This window comes from Sus scrofa, chromosome 13 (genome assembly GCF_054392235.1).
Source record: "Sus scrofa isolate SSC_HxYL_T2T_F1_AM1 chromosome 13, Sscrofa_HxYL_maternal_Yorkshire_Landrace_v2.0, whole genome shotgun sequence".
Lineage (NCBI taxonomy): Eukaryota > Metazoa > Chordata > Mammalia > Artiodactyla > Suidae > Sus > Sus scrofa.
Window position 1 is genome coordinate 210,672,637 of NC_139395.1, and position 14,136 is coordinate 210,686,772.

At 43.7% G+C, this 14,136-nt stretch overlaps 2 protein-coding genes across 3 annotated transcripts in view; one reads left to right on the forward strand and one right to left on the reverse strand.

The window, feature by feature from the left end:
• The first annotated feature begins 137 nt into the window (after positions 1-137).
• On the forward strand, positions 138-8,848 carry SOD1 (superoxide dismutase 1). The gene is made up of 5 exons (NM_001190422.1): positions 138-285; positions 5,168-5,261; positions 6,592-6,661; positions 7,416-7,533; positions 8,638-8,848. Exons 1-5 carry the CDS (start codon positions 214-216, stop codon positions 8,743-8,745), a joined length of 462 nt encoding a protein of 153 aa, NP_001177351.1. The 5' UTR covers positions 138-213; the 3' UTR covers positions 8,746-8,848.
• A 2,388-nt stretch (positions 8,849-11,236) lies between these two features.
• SCAF4 (SR-related CTD associated factor 4) overlaps positions 11,237-14,136 on the reverse strand; it is a 58,588-nt gene continuing 55,688 nt past the window's right edge. For both annotated transcript variants that reach the window (XM_005657142.4, XM_003358925.6), the window contains exon 20: positions 11,237-12,557. In XM_005657142.4, the coding sequence (XP_005657199.2) occupies positions 11,602-12,557 (956 nt within the window). In that variant the 3' untranslated portion in view covers positions 11,237-11,601. The remainder of the gene's footprint in view (positions 12,558-14,136) is intronic.

The following is a 14,136-nucleotide window of genomic DNA, read 5'->3' on the forward strand; positions in this document are numbered from 1 at the left end:
ATTCCCGGCCGCTCGCGTCCCGAGGTTCCCCGTGGGGAGCGGGTTGAGCGCGCGAGCGGCGATTGGTTCCGGGCAAGGGTGGGCGGGGCGAGACGGTCCGGCCTATAAAGGTTCCACGGCGCCGCCGGCTCGGTTTGCGTCGGCGTGTACTGCGGCCTCTCCCGCTGCTTCTGGTACCCTCCCAGCCCGGACCGGAGCGCGCCCCCGCGAGTCATGGCGACGAAGGCCGTGTGTGTGCTGAAGGGCGACGGCCCGGTGCAGGGCACCATCTACTTCGAGCTGAAGGCAAGGGCAGGCGCGGGGAGAGCGGCGGCGAGGCCGTGCCGCCGCACCTGTGCCCTGCAGCGGGCGGCGGGCGAGCTGGGCCTCGGGCGGCCCTCGCCACGCCCCCGGCGCGCGGGTCGGCGGGTCCCCACCGCCTCTCTGCCCCGCGACGGTGCTGCGCCCCCGGGCCGCTACCCGCGCGCGTCCGCGGAATGCTGAGTCATTGGGCCAGCCCGGCGGTGGCGGTGCGTGGTGAGGCCTGGGCGGGTCGCCCGGTGGGTGCCAACAACCGCGGGCCCCGGGGGAAGAGGAGAAAGTGAGGGAGGAAGGCCGGCTGCCCCGGGGCCTCCTCGGCATCCGCAGGCCTGGCCCGAGCCCTCACGTGCTGGAGGAGGCCGTGGCCATTGCTGGCGGGGTCATTTTCTGGGGCCTGAGGCTCTGCGGACTCCTGAGTTGCGCAGTATGAGGCCCGACCCGCCCTTGAGATCCGGGGGTGGCGGGTGCGGCCGGGCAGTCCGGGTATTCGAGCATCCGTTATCCCTTTGGGGCTTCCTTTCAGCTTGAGCTCTCTGGTTCAGGGGTCTGCGGACTACGGCCCGCGGACCTGTTCTTTCATGGGGCGGTGTTTGTACAGCCCTTGAGCTGAGTGGTTTTTATGTTTATTTTCTTAGGAGTTTGTATTTTTATATGTTCATGTTCAAAGGGTCATGAAAACAAGAGTATGCGACAGAGACCCTTACAGAAAAGTTTGCTGACTTATTCTAGGTCATGGTCAGGTTCTGAGGGCAAAGAAGATGGCCCTGCAAAGCTCCAGAAGCCAGAGATCTAACAGGTTTTCCAGAGGGACGGTTTTTAACCCTGGGTGCACAGTAGACTCATTAAGGGAGCTTTTTGTATTTATTTATTGGTCTTTTGTCTTTCTAAGGCCGCGGTATATGGAGGTTCCCAGGCTAGGGGTGCAATCAGAGCTATAGCTGCCGGCCTTTGCCACAGCCACAGGAACACCAGATCCGAGCCGAGTCTGCGACCTATACCACAGCAGCTCACAGCAACACCGGATCCTTAACCCACTGAGCAAGGCCGGGGATGGAACCCGCAACCTCATGGTTCCTAGTCAGATACGCTTCTGCTGCACCACAAGAGGAACTCCTTGTATTTTAATTAAAAATTTTTTTAAATTTAAATTTAAATTTTATTTTGCTGCAGCCGGGGCATGCAGAAGTTCCTGAGCCAGGCCTCAAATCTGTGCCACAGCAGCAACCCTAGTCACAGCAGTGACAAGGCAGGATCCTTAACCTGCCAGGCCACCAGAGAATGCTTCAGGGTTTTTTTTTTTTTTTTTTTAAATACAGATACCAGGGCCCACTTCTGGATCATTTGAATGAGAACCTGATGGGTGTTGAGGGTTGCTGTTTTATTTGTTCATTTTTGGCCTCTCTGCCAGCATGTGGAGTTCCCAGACCAGGGATCAGATCCCAACTGCTGTTGCAACCTATGCTGCAGCAACGCTGGATCCTTTAACCCCTTCTGTGGCAGGATGGTACCCGTGACTAGGTGCTGCTTCGGATCCCTTTGTGCCACAGCAGGAGCTCCAAGGATTGCTGTTTTTAAAGTTTCCAAAATGGTTCTTAGTGCGTGGGGGATTGTGAATTCCATTTGGTAAGGGTAATGGATGGGATTTGGGAGTCCAGTTTAAGTTAAGAGAGCTGGAGTATTTCCATTGTGGGAAATTACCACTTCCCTTTCTTGGAGCATTCATTTAAACACATTCTCTGTTCAGTGACTTTGAAGTGTCTCTACAGTAGGCCTATTGCTGAGATGGTAGAGGATAAATCTCTAAACAAAACTGTACAGAAATACTGATAATATTGCAAAACACAATGAGGAGGGTCCCCCACTCCCAAATCTTAGTTTACCAGTGGGTGGAAAACTCTGTTGGCTTGTTAATCATGAGGGACTATTTAAAATAGGAATTAGATTTAGTCTTTAAAGTGGTTTATGGGGAGTTCTCGTTGGCTCAGCAGTAATGAACCTGACAGGGATCCATGAAGATGTGGGTCCGATCCCTGGCTTCGTTCAGTGGGTTAAGGATCTGGTGCTGCCATGAGCTGTGGTGTAGGTTGCAGAGCGGCTGGGATATTGCATTGCTGTGGCTGTGGTGTAGGCCGGCAGCTGTAGCTCCAATTCAACCCCTAGCCTGGGAATGTTCATATGCCACAGGTACGGTCCTAAAAGGCCAAAAAAAAAAGAAAGATGGTTTATGGAAATGTGAGAGGATGGGAAAAGTAGTCTAGATAAGTGTCCCATCTGTAGAATTTATATGAGAGAGAACTTATATTTGAGCTGAATTTTTTCCTTTAAGTGGTTTCGTAATTTTCTGGAAAGGACTCTTTGGCTTTGATTAATTTTTGCAGTTTTCACTTGCCAGAGTTTGTGTTGTACTTACTTTTTCCTCTCCATTAGAGACCCTAAGAAGCCTCTGAGCATTCTTTCGCTTTGGCCATTGAGAACGAGTACAGAGGCATTATATTCAGAAGCCAAACTGAATCCACACATAACCAACGTTCCCCTTGTCTTTCCATCCTCCCTTAGCAGCTTGTATGGTTCCCACTTGTAAGTTCCAGACTTCATTTTGGTGGTGCTGTTTGTACCTGATAAAGACCCTTGGGTATGCAGGTGTATTAAATTGGTAATAAACGGTATTTCTTGGCTTAGTGAGTGCTTACGCTTTTGGATTAATTTCCAATTTTCAGAAATCAGAAATTTTCACCAGTAAGTCCAAATTCCTAGCTTTTCTTTAGAAATGTGGAGATCTGCCCACGTGGAGCCATCATTAGCCCAAGGCAACTCTGTGCTGGACCAGTTTACACTTCTGCTTCCCTGACCTGTTTTACTCATTTGAGGTAATACCCAGGTCCCTGCAGGTTGTACCCGGGCAGCTTACTGTTGAACTTCTGTGTACTCTCTGCACACCTATTAAATGGAGGCTTAGAAGAACCTGCCATGTTTGTCTCTCTGTGCTCTTGATAACATGGCCTGTATTGGGGGATAACAGTCACATTTGGGTTTTTCCAGAATTAAAGGTTGTACCTAAAAGGATTATAGCATATCTGTTCTCAAAAAGAAATACAAAGCAGCAGTTGCCATGCTGCTTCGTGGGAGCAGTGGTTTACAGCCAGTGGAAAGGCACATCCTCAAGGTTAGCCCCTCTCTAACTGTTGGCCTTGGCTTTTTTTTTTTGTCTTTTTAGGGCTGCACCCACAGCATATGGAGGTTCCCAGGCTAGGGGTTGAATCCACTGGCCTACACCACAGCAACACAAGATCCGAGCCGCATCTGCAACCTATACCACAGCTCCCGGCAATGCCAGATCCTTAACCCACTGAACGAGGTCAGGGATGGAACCTGCGTTCTCAGGAATGCCAGTCAGATTTGTTTCCGCTGAGCCATGATGGGAACTCTGGCTCTGGCTTTTTAAAAACCAAAGACTCCATCTTGTAATTCTGTATGACGTGGATGCTGTTTTTTATTTTAGTCCCTAAGAAAGTAGTAACTTTTTTTTTTTAACTTAATTTTTTTTTACAGCATGTGGAAGTTCCTCGGCTAGGAGTTGAATCGGAGGAGCAGCTGATGCCACAGCCCTGTCAGTGCCAGACCCAAGCCATGTCTGTAACCTGTGCCACAGCTAGCGGCAGTGCTGGATCCTTTATCCCACTGAGTGAAGACAGGGATTAAATCCTCATCCTCATGGATACTAGTTGGGTTCTTAACCTGCTGAGCCACAATGGCAGCTCCAGAAGTAGTCACTTTCTTGATTTCTCTATGTAGCATGCTGTACCATTACTCCTCAGCGTTGCCTGAATTGCAGTGTGTTTTATTCTGTTTTATTTTTAAAAAATTTATCTGAGCCACACCGAGGCATGTGGAAGTTCCTGGGCCCGGGGTCAAACTGGCATCACAGCAGCAACCCAAGCTGCTGCAGTGACAACACCAGATCCTTCACCCACGGCACCACAAGGAAACTCCCACGATGTGTTTCTCTTCACCTGCTTTAGTGTTTTATTGTCCCTTCTTCTTGGTCTCAGTAGTTATCTAGGTTTCCATCCCTAAAAACAACTTGAGAAAGCCATACTTCTGCTTAGACCAGAATCAGTCTCCCCAGGAGCAGTGGCATGGGTTATTTTCTGGCTATGAATCAAAAATATCTGTGCTGGAAACTGACAAACACCCCTCTTGTGGAGAGTGGAGAATGGGGATCCTAGGGTAGTAAGTTGAATGTTTCCAGGGTGCCTTTTTCTTTTTAGGACAAATCTGTATGTTTGCTGATATGAAAGAGTGTTTGCATGCAGAAAGCAAGATACTGGCAGATGTATGATGTGCTCCCATTTGGGTGAAAAAGTTTGGAGTTCCCATTGTGGCTCAGTGGTTAACGAATCTGACTAGGATCCATGAGGTTTCGGGTTCGATCCCTGGCCTTGCTCAGTGGGTTAAGGATCCGGCGTTGCTGTGAGCCGTGGTGTAGGTTGCAGATGCGGCTTGGATCCCATGTTGCTGTGGCTCTGGTGTAGGCTGGCAGCTACAGCTCCAATTAGACCCCTAGCCTGGGAACCTCCATATGCCGTCGAAGCGGCCCAAAGAAATGGCAAAACGACAAAAAAAAAAAAGAAGAAGAACTTATATATGTTAATATGCATAGGGCAGTTAAGCGGCTTGCTGGAAGGTCATTGCTGGAAGTGATGGGCCTGGGGTTTGGACACAGATTTTTCTAGTCCCAAGTTCATGTTTGTTCCACTTTCCTGTGAGTGGTAAAGATAATTGAACTGCATGTTCCTTTGTTCAGAGGTGTTTGCTTTCTCAAACTTCCTGCATTTACTTATTTATTTATTTATTTTTTTGAATAAAGGGAGAGAAGACAGTGTTAGTAACGGGAACCATTAAAGGACTGGCTGAAGGTGATCATGGATTCCATGTCCATCAGTTTGGAGATAATACACAAGGTGGGTGTTATGCTGATCTAGTGACTTACGATGACTTAGCCTGGTAGGATAAACTGGGTAGCCTTACCCCCTGACATTAAAAACTTGCCACATCAAATAAAAGGTCACATGAATATGACTGCTAAAATCAACCTTAGGGATATATTGGTCATAAAAGTAGTTTTTGACTCACAACGTGTGGAATGGAAGGGGAAGGAGTTGATGTTTTTTATTGCGATTATGTGATTATGGGTGATTATGTAAGTGTCTTGGGTGTTTGTGGGTTTTTTGTTTTTGTTTTTGTTTTTTTTTCTCGGAACCATGGCACATGGAAGTTCCTGGGCTAGGGAGTAGATCCAAGCCACAGCTGTGACCTATCCTGCAGGCACAGCCACACTGAATCCTTAACCCATTGTGCTGGGCAGGGGATCGAACCTGTGCCATGGCAGTGACCCGAGCTGCTGCAGTGACAACGTCAGCTCCTTAGCCCGTTGCACCACAAGACAACTCCTGGAACTTGTTTTTAATGTTGCATAATCTGTTGCCTCTAAATAGTGATTTCATGATCAGATTTGATCTATTTCAACAATGACAAAATTATGTTGTTTTTTGGATTTACTGCTTCTGCTCTGGGAGGCAGTCGCTCTGTGGCTTTGATTTACTGTGCTACTTCCTGTAACTGCGAGTCTTGTCTCTGGGTGGGGAAGGTCTGTGGGGGTTGGGGGTGTGGCTCAAAGCTGCAAACAGGTGAAACTTTCCATCAGTTGTTGAATGGAGAACCATGTTATGAAAGATGCTGCTGCCTCGTTGTGGTTGTCCTGTGTGAATCCCCGGTGCACATGAGCACCAGTGTTACAGAATACAGTCTGAATGCCATCTCCAGGAGCTGCACAGAGCTACAGCCCTAGGATGTAGGGTGCCGTTTTATATTCTACCTGTAGCAAATAAAGGCCACAAACAGGAGAGCTGCTGGGTGGTACTTTGCTGGGGAGAGAAGTGTTTTGTAGGTAAGGTATGCGGTTGTCTTATGAAGTAGGATCATAATCATGGGATTTTAGTAGTAGAAGAACCATTGAATATCAAGTCTTGGCTTCCTATTTTTCAGGGAAGTAAAGAAACCAAAGCCCAGAGATGGGTATTCTCTTTACCAGTGTCCCACAGTGGTTGGAATTTGTCTCTACTCCCTGCCCATTTTAAGGTGTTGCTTTCTGTTTTTATTAGCCCAGAAGTCAGTGTGGGTCAGTACTTTCTCTGTTCGAGATTTTAGCAATGACCAGTTTCTTTTTAGAATTTGTTTTGGAATTTTGATTCATAATGTGGCTTTTTTTTTTTTTTCTCTTTTGGTAAATAGGCTGTACCAGTGCAGGTCCTCACTTCAATCCTGAATCCAAAAAACATGGTGGGCCAAAGGATCAAGAGAGGTGAGTGATCTAAGGTCTTTTGGGAACAGTAGGGAAATTGCATGCTAAGATAATTGTATCTTCTGCTCTTAAAGCTGTTGCCCCCATGTAACCCCCTTGCCCCAACTGCTAGAATGGCTTACTCCCTGGGCTAAGGACTTGACAAATGGGGACACGTAAAACGATTTGGTTTTGTAGCATTTATTGAATATAGAACTAATACAAGTGCCAGAGGGAACTCATACAGGAAATGTCATGAGTAACAGTATTGTTAACTGCTAGCAAAATAAAACACTGTGAAACATTAGAAGCTTTGTAGATAAAAATTTGATATTGGAAATTCAGTGAGATTCCATTTGTATGTTTTCTGAGAGCCTTTCAGGAACACATTACATTTAAGGACAAGGATTACCTTCCTTTTTATCAGAGGCCTAGAGGCATAGCTCTCTTAGCCAGGCCAGGAATTGGTTTACCCCGGTACTTGAGCTCTGAAATTGGAGATGCACCCCCATCCCACGCCTCTGCCTGGAGCATTGCTTTAGAGACGTGAAACCTTGTTTGAAGCCTTATGTGTCTAGAACATCTAGTTACTTGTTTTTAACTTGCATATTTTCAGAATGTTGCCGTTCTGGAAAAGTGGGTTCTGTTTGATATAGACTCCGTCTTCCTCTTAGCCCAGCCTAGATTATCTGACTCAGTCCATTTTAAATTGAGTTTATGAACTGCAGTTAAATGGAAATCAGTCCTAATCCCGCGAATGCGTTTTCACCGTCAGGCACGTTGGAGACCTGGGCAATGTGACTGCTGGCAAAGATGGTGTGGCCACTGTGTACATCGAAGATTCTGTGATCGCCCTCTCGGGAGACCATTCCATCATTGGCCGCACAATGGTGGTACGTGTTCATATAATAAGGATGTGCATAACATTTCTTCTAACACATGGTCATGTTCTCTTTTCCTATTTCATGCTTATTAATCCTGGTTTCTAAAGGTCCCCATAAATTGTACTTTTAATACAGATTAGGAAAAGCCAGTTATTTTACTGAATGATTGTAGCGAAGAATGAATGATCTAGGTCAGTTAAGAACACTGTTCTGCTGCGATGCAGTAGTAAAGCAGATGACATTTCATCATATTAGATCTGTGTTACGGAAACAGACGCAGTCTTCATCTAGTTTTTAAATGGCCAGGTTTTCTTGCCACTATGGGGTCTGTAGTTAACCAGAACATTTTAAATCTAAAATCTGGGCTGGACCTCAGTACTAAGAATTCCCTCACGTCTGCAGGTTGTCATCGTTTCACATGTGGGATAGTTGCCCTAACTTAGTGTCGAGCTGCATCTGGTTCATACACGACAGCTGTTATAGGTTCCCTCTGACCTGCCCCAGAGGTCAGTTCACATTCAGTAGACACTTCCTTTCAGTTGACTCTTTTTCCTTAGAATTTTCTTCAGCTGTGGTTGTGAGGCAAAAAATCCATTTATCAATGTTTGATGAGCAACATTTAAAACACTATTGCTTGACTATTTCAAGCTGTCTTTAGGATTACCTTTTATGGGCCTGTAGTTCATTAGGCATGATTTTGATGGTTTTTTGTTTTCGTTCACTTTTCCCCCCAAAAGCAGTTTACACTGTTATACTGTAAAAGAACGACTGCTGTAACAACTGAGATCACTAAAACTTCTTCGGGGGTCTTTAATTAGCATGTGGCGGCCTTATAGCCTAATTGCGTGGGGCTTTAGTATTTCATTTAGAGAGAGCACTGCTTAACTTAGTGTTGAAGGGTAACTTATGTCTGCATCAATAAAAAAGCCTTGAGTAATAGTTTCTACTTTTTACTACTAGATTAAACATTAAGCATATTTTCCTACCAGTGGGATTATTTTAACATGTTATTTTCTAATACTAAGTGGTTCTTTAAAGTCTTTTGGGTATTGTTGATAAAAGATGATAATTGCTTGATAGCCCTAAGTTTTATGTTCTTAAATTTTTTTAAAGGTCCATGAAAAACCAGATGACTTGGGCAGAGGTGGAAATGAAGAAAGTACAAAGACGGGAAATGCTGGAAGTCGTTTGGCCTGTGGTGTAATTGGGATCACCCAGTAAACATTCCCTCATGCCATGGTCTGAATGCCAGTAACTCATCTGTTATCTTGCTAGTTGTAGTTGTAGAAATTTAACTTGATAAACATTAAACACTGTAACCTTAGAAGTGTTAATTTGTGTGACTTTTAAAAATTGCTTTAAGTACCTATAATGAGAACTGATTTACGAACACTTGGAAGATGTGTATAATTTTATAAAACTCAGACGTAATTAAAATGTCTATTTCAGTGATCTCTGTACCTTGCCAGACTTAATCACATATGAATATTAAACTTAGTTGTCTGAATTTCTCCAGTTCTCACTCAAGCCTGCAATAAACAAATACTCTCTATGGCACTGTATTTTGAGCCTATTAAAGTATCTACATTGAAATTCTAAATTAGCTCTGACGCTCCTACATAGAGCTTGAATGGAACAGATGTAGTAATCTGTTGATGGGTACCATTTCATAGAGCTGTTTTTGAAAGTGTTTTTAATGACATCATCAAAATCTTCAAGTCTTAGCAACTGGTAGATTTAGCTAAGGCTAGACTGAACTTTAATCTTGGACAAATGGGCTGTCCTTTCTTGGCTTTAGGGAAATTAGGGTGGTTTCCTTGCTTTAGCTACTTTAGCATTCGATTTAGAAATTATCCAAGTTTATTTTAAAAAGTACATATTATGGTTTAATGGAGCCCTTTTATAACTTTTAGTGAAATTGTGAACAGCACATTGGAGCCCCAGCTCAGAACAAGATTTACCTACCTGCCAAAATGGCACATATTCATTTTTGTAGACCCTTGAACATTTAGTTTATAATAACAGCAGAGGTTGGCACAATCTTTCAGATAAGCCCTTTAAGTATATTATACCACCATGAGGTGGAAGCAAAGAAATGATTGTGGGGTCCAGCTGTTTAAACACAATTTACACACCCAATTAGTGAATTCAAGTCTATTTCTCTTAATGTAAATACACACCTATAAAAGAACTCTTCTAAGTGAAATGTTAATTTAAAACAGGTTTTACTGTGGGTTACAGGTGTTTATTAAATGAAAACTGTGGAATATTATTTCTGATAGAGAAGCCAGAAATAAGCAACAATTTGGGCTGGTTGTAGCTATCATGTAATCATTTAGGAGAGGAAAAGCTAATGTAGAGGCAGTTTATAGTATTTTCAAGGCTTTAAATTGGTGATAACAGTATGCTCACATTAAGTGGTTAAACCACCATCAGGGAGTTTTAAAAACAAACATTTCATAAAGTACAATTTATAAGACAAATACAGGACCTGCTTGTATCCTTTCAAGTCCCAAGTGTAACTACTACCTGCTACTTGGTACTTTTGAGGTTTGTCGTGTGCAAGTAGGATGATCTTAATACTTTTGACTGGACATACATACAGGGCTGCAAATCCTTAAAATGTGAACACTATTCAGATGTCTATTTGCAGAAGCTGTTTCCGTTAGGACTCAGTGGGCCAGCAGAACTAAGCTTTGTAATTGAAGTCTGTGGTTACTTCCCACAGGCAGGTACACTAGAACTTTGCCTTAGATACATTCTCCCATCAAAACATACTGCAGAAAACTAACAGCCGAAGTAATAAAGCAGCTTCGCCTGGGGTAAGGGTAAGAAAAAGTCCCCTGCTCGGCACGCGGAAACCAGGACAGTTTAAAAATGTAGTTTAAGAAAAAAGCTTCAACAAGGCTACAGATACTTGGACTGTTAATAGCAGGTCTTTTCCTTGGCACTGGGTAAAGTGGTTTTATGTAACTGCTTTTCTGTACTATTTCAGGTATAGGTTTGATAGGACTTTGGATGTCTTCATGTAATAGTTCTTGGATAACCTACAACTGTTTTTCTTAGTTATCCCAGCAATTTTAAGGAAAAGAGATAAAGTACTTTCTAAATGGCAAAAGGTTCAGTTTACCTCTGCCCAGCAGGGAGTTTAAAAAATGGTAAAGAAAGGCAACAGGCAAGGCCTAGGGGAGAACAAGAGTTTGCACTGAAGTCCTTCAGCAGGTATATTTTAAGACAAGAAGCTTTTAGGTTGCAAATGTAATTAACCTTGATTTTTTTTCACCCTTTTGAAAAATTTAATGGGATAAGAAAAACACCCAACCTTTTAAATAAGTAATACTCAGGCAATCAGATAAATTATAGTACAATGGGTAATGCTGGAATCCAGTTTTTACCCCAGCAAAATTTTTTCTTACAAATTAATCAGGGCAACATTCACCACAAAGCCAATGGCAAAAGAAGGGAAACCTTGACTGAACTGCAAAACAAACTCTTCAGTTAACATTCAAACCACTAACCTTTGCCTTATGATTAAAATGTTAAGAATCAAAAGTATCACAAATGAAGTGTTTGAGAATAACTAAAGATGTCTATTTCCATCAAATAAACAAGTCTAATTTAGACTCCAGTACAGTATTAACAGCTCAAACTTTGATGGTGAACAATCCTTTTCCACCTTAATGCAGTGTAGGAAGAATAGCACACATTAAAGTTTGTTACGAAAATAGAGTTTATTAAAAACATCCCTATTGTTTTTGAGGAGCTTTCACCGTTAACCTTGTCTTAAATTAAAAAAAAAAAAAAAATAGAGAGCACTTCTAATTACGATTTGTAAACTTTTTAAAGTCAAAACTTTTAAAAAGTTACAGCAAAAAGGGTAATATTTATTCATATTTTCAGTATTTTTTGTTATTTTGTGGCTATTTTTAAATAGAAGGAAGCAATCAAATTGCTTACAATTCCCCACCAACTACTGTGGGGCTGTGATATAGCAGGAGCAAATATAATACAGCATCTGTACACCTCAAGCTCTACACTCCAGAAGTGTCACTGTCACGTTTAGACAAATTCCAGTCTCTAACGAGGAGCCTCTGCTGCTGAGCCAGAATCCTTTTCGGGTTCAACGGATGAGGTAGCCTCAGCAGGTAACTCTTCAGGTTTTACAACTGCAGACTCAGCCCCCCCCTTATCAAGTTCTGAAACAGTGTCTACATTTCCCACTTGGCTAATGGGAGGTTCAACGGTTTTGTTACCACCTGCTCTGTCTGTCACCTCAGGCTTTTCCTTGCCTCGGTTTTCTTCCTTCTCTCTACGAGACTCTCTAGAATCTCTCTCTCTGTCTCGATGCCCACTAGAGCGTCTATTCCTCTCTTCCAAGTCTCTGTGCCTGTCCCGGTCAGGGCTCCTTCTTCCCCACTCTCTCCTTTCGCGATTACTATTCTCTCTCTCATCATTACGGTTCCCATACCGTTCCCGGTCATTTTCCACCCTATTTCCGAAAGATCTTCTTCCAAACCTTTCTTGGTCTCTACCTGAATTGAACTGCTGCCTGTTATCATTTCTAAATGGTTGTGATTGCTGCTGAGTTGGTTGTGGTTGCTGAGTTGGCGGCGGCTGCTGTTGTGGCTGTGGCTGTGGTGGCGGCTGCTGCTGCTGCTGCTGCTGCTGCTGCTGTTGCTGTGGTGGTGGCGGCTGTTGCTGCCTCCCATCTCTGTCTTCAGGAACCCCTGGGCCTGGGCCTGGGCCCCCGAGCCCTGGCATTCCACCAGGCCGAACAAAGGGGCCATGGGGCGGAAAGGGACCTTTCATTCCATGAGGCGGAGGCATTCCAAAGCCCCCTGGTCCTGGCGGTGGACCTCTATGCATCATGTGCGGAGGCATGGGACGAGGCGGCATCAAAGGAAATCGTTGTAAATGAGGTGGAGGCATTCCTGGTGGGCGCTGGAGTGGGATCAGGCCAGGTCGGGCACCAAGAAGACCAGTGGATGGGGCCTGGAGCCCAATTACAGGACCAGGTGCAACTCCTTGAGTACCTATAAGGCAATACAAATTTGAAAAATGTAAATAAAGTTAACATAGAAGAAAGCATTCTCTTTTCAACTACTTCCTGAAGCAAAATGAAATTCTATCCAAAATCTTCAAATTTCATACTGCCTGTCCACCTAGCAGATACTCAACAAACAAGCCAGGGCAAGCAGTCCTAAAATCACGTATGTATATAAAAATACATGGATATATGTGTGCGCCTAATAAAAGGTAGAGGTCAAATAAATAGCAAAAGGAAATTGTAATATGCCAATTTTTGTTAAGACTACGTCAAAATCTCCTCCTATCGCCTTGATTAGTGGCTGTTTTACCATTCAAAATACTTGAGGAACACAACATACTATGTCCTAATGAGATAAAGAATCAGTTCTGAGCTAAGTGAAGGTTATTTCAGGTGTACTTATCTTAATTCGACTTATTACTAGGAAAAAAAATGGGGTCAATGCCCTAGAGAAACCCAGTGAAAAGAGAGGTCTCCTTGATTTTATGTCATTAAAATGCTTCATGTAGTTATTATCATGCAGTATTACTTAAACACTGATGCTTTTAAAATGAAAAGCCATACACAAAGGTAGTTTATTTTTACAGGTCCCTTTTCAAAGCACAGCATAGCATGTAAACCACTTATGCCAAAGTGACTGGTGAACAATGCTGAGCGTTCAGCCATTTGCCTTCTATTGATTTTCCCAAAGGCGGCAAGACTGATAAACTTCGTGCTGTGGAAAATGACAATGACTTACTGGTTTTATTTCCCATTTACAGGAGGGTTTGCTTATGTTTTGGTGTAAGATATACAAGAATTTCTACTTCAGTTTTTGCTCCTAATGTGGTCTGATACCATTCTGTCACTTAGGCACTGAGTGGACTGGGAAATGTGTGTTTCAGTTGACAGCACTTTGTCTTTTTTTGGCCCCACCCGCAGCATGTGGACGTCCTCTGGCCAGGGATCCAACGTCTGCACCACAGCAGCGACCTGAGTCACTGCAGTGACAAGGCTGGATCCTTAAGCTGCTGTACCACAAGGGAGCTCCTCATTTCTGATCATTAAGATATTAGCCTCTCCTGGTCTTCCAGTATCCACCACAGTCTAGAGTCTAGCACTTTGGTAGTTGGAGGAAACTTGAATACACTGAATCTCAGGCCTAAAGTGGAGAAATGCTCATTACCACAGTGAAAAGGCAGAAATATGAAATGGAGGAACAAGACAAGGGCCCTTCACAGACTCTTCATAACCTCCTCAGGAAAATCCCAGACAATGAACATATACAGAACAATCACTCATACTCGAATGTCGGACTAATAGAAAGCTCACGCCAACACTCTTGATACATGTAATGAACAGTTGTTGAGTAGGTATCACACAGTAGCACAAGATACCTAAGATAGTCCTTGAGCCCACTTTTTAAAGTAACTGGACAGTCCTGACACTTGTGGACTTTAACTCAAAACAGGCAACATAAAATGCACGTACCCAGGTACAGCCTCTTTCAATGCAAGTATCATACATAGAAGCACTTAAACAAACTGAACTGCATTTTCTCACCAGCTTTTTTATTCAAGTCTAAA

Coding starts and splice junctions, on each gene's coding strand:
- SOD1 (NM_001190422.1), top strand. CDS start 214: ATGGCGACGAAGGCCGTGTGTGTGCTGAAGGGCGACGGCCCGGTGCAG. Junction 5,262..6,591: donor GTTTGGAGATAATACACAAG/GTGGGTGTTATG, acceptor TTTGGTAAATAG/GCTGTACCAGTGCAGGTCCT. Junction 7,534..8,637: donor TCATTGGCCGCACAATGGTG/GTACGTGTTCAT, acceptor ATTTTTTTAAAG/GTCCATGAAAAACCAGATGA.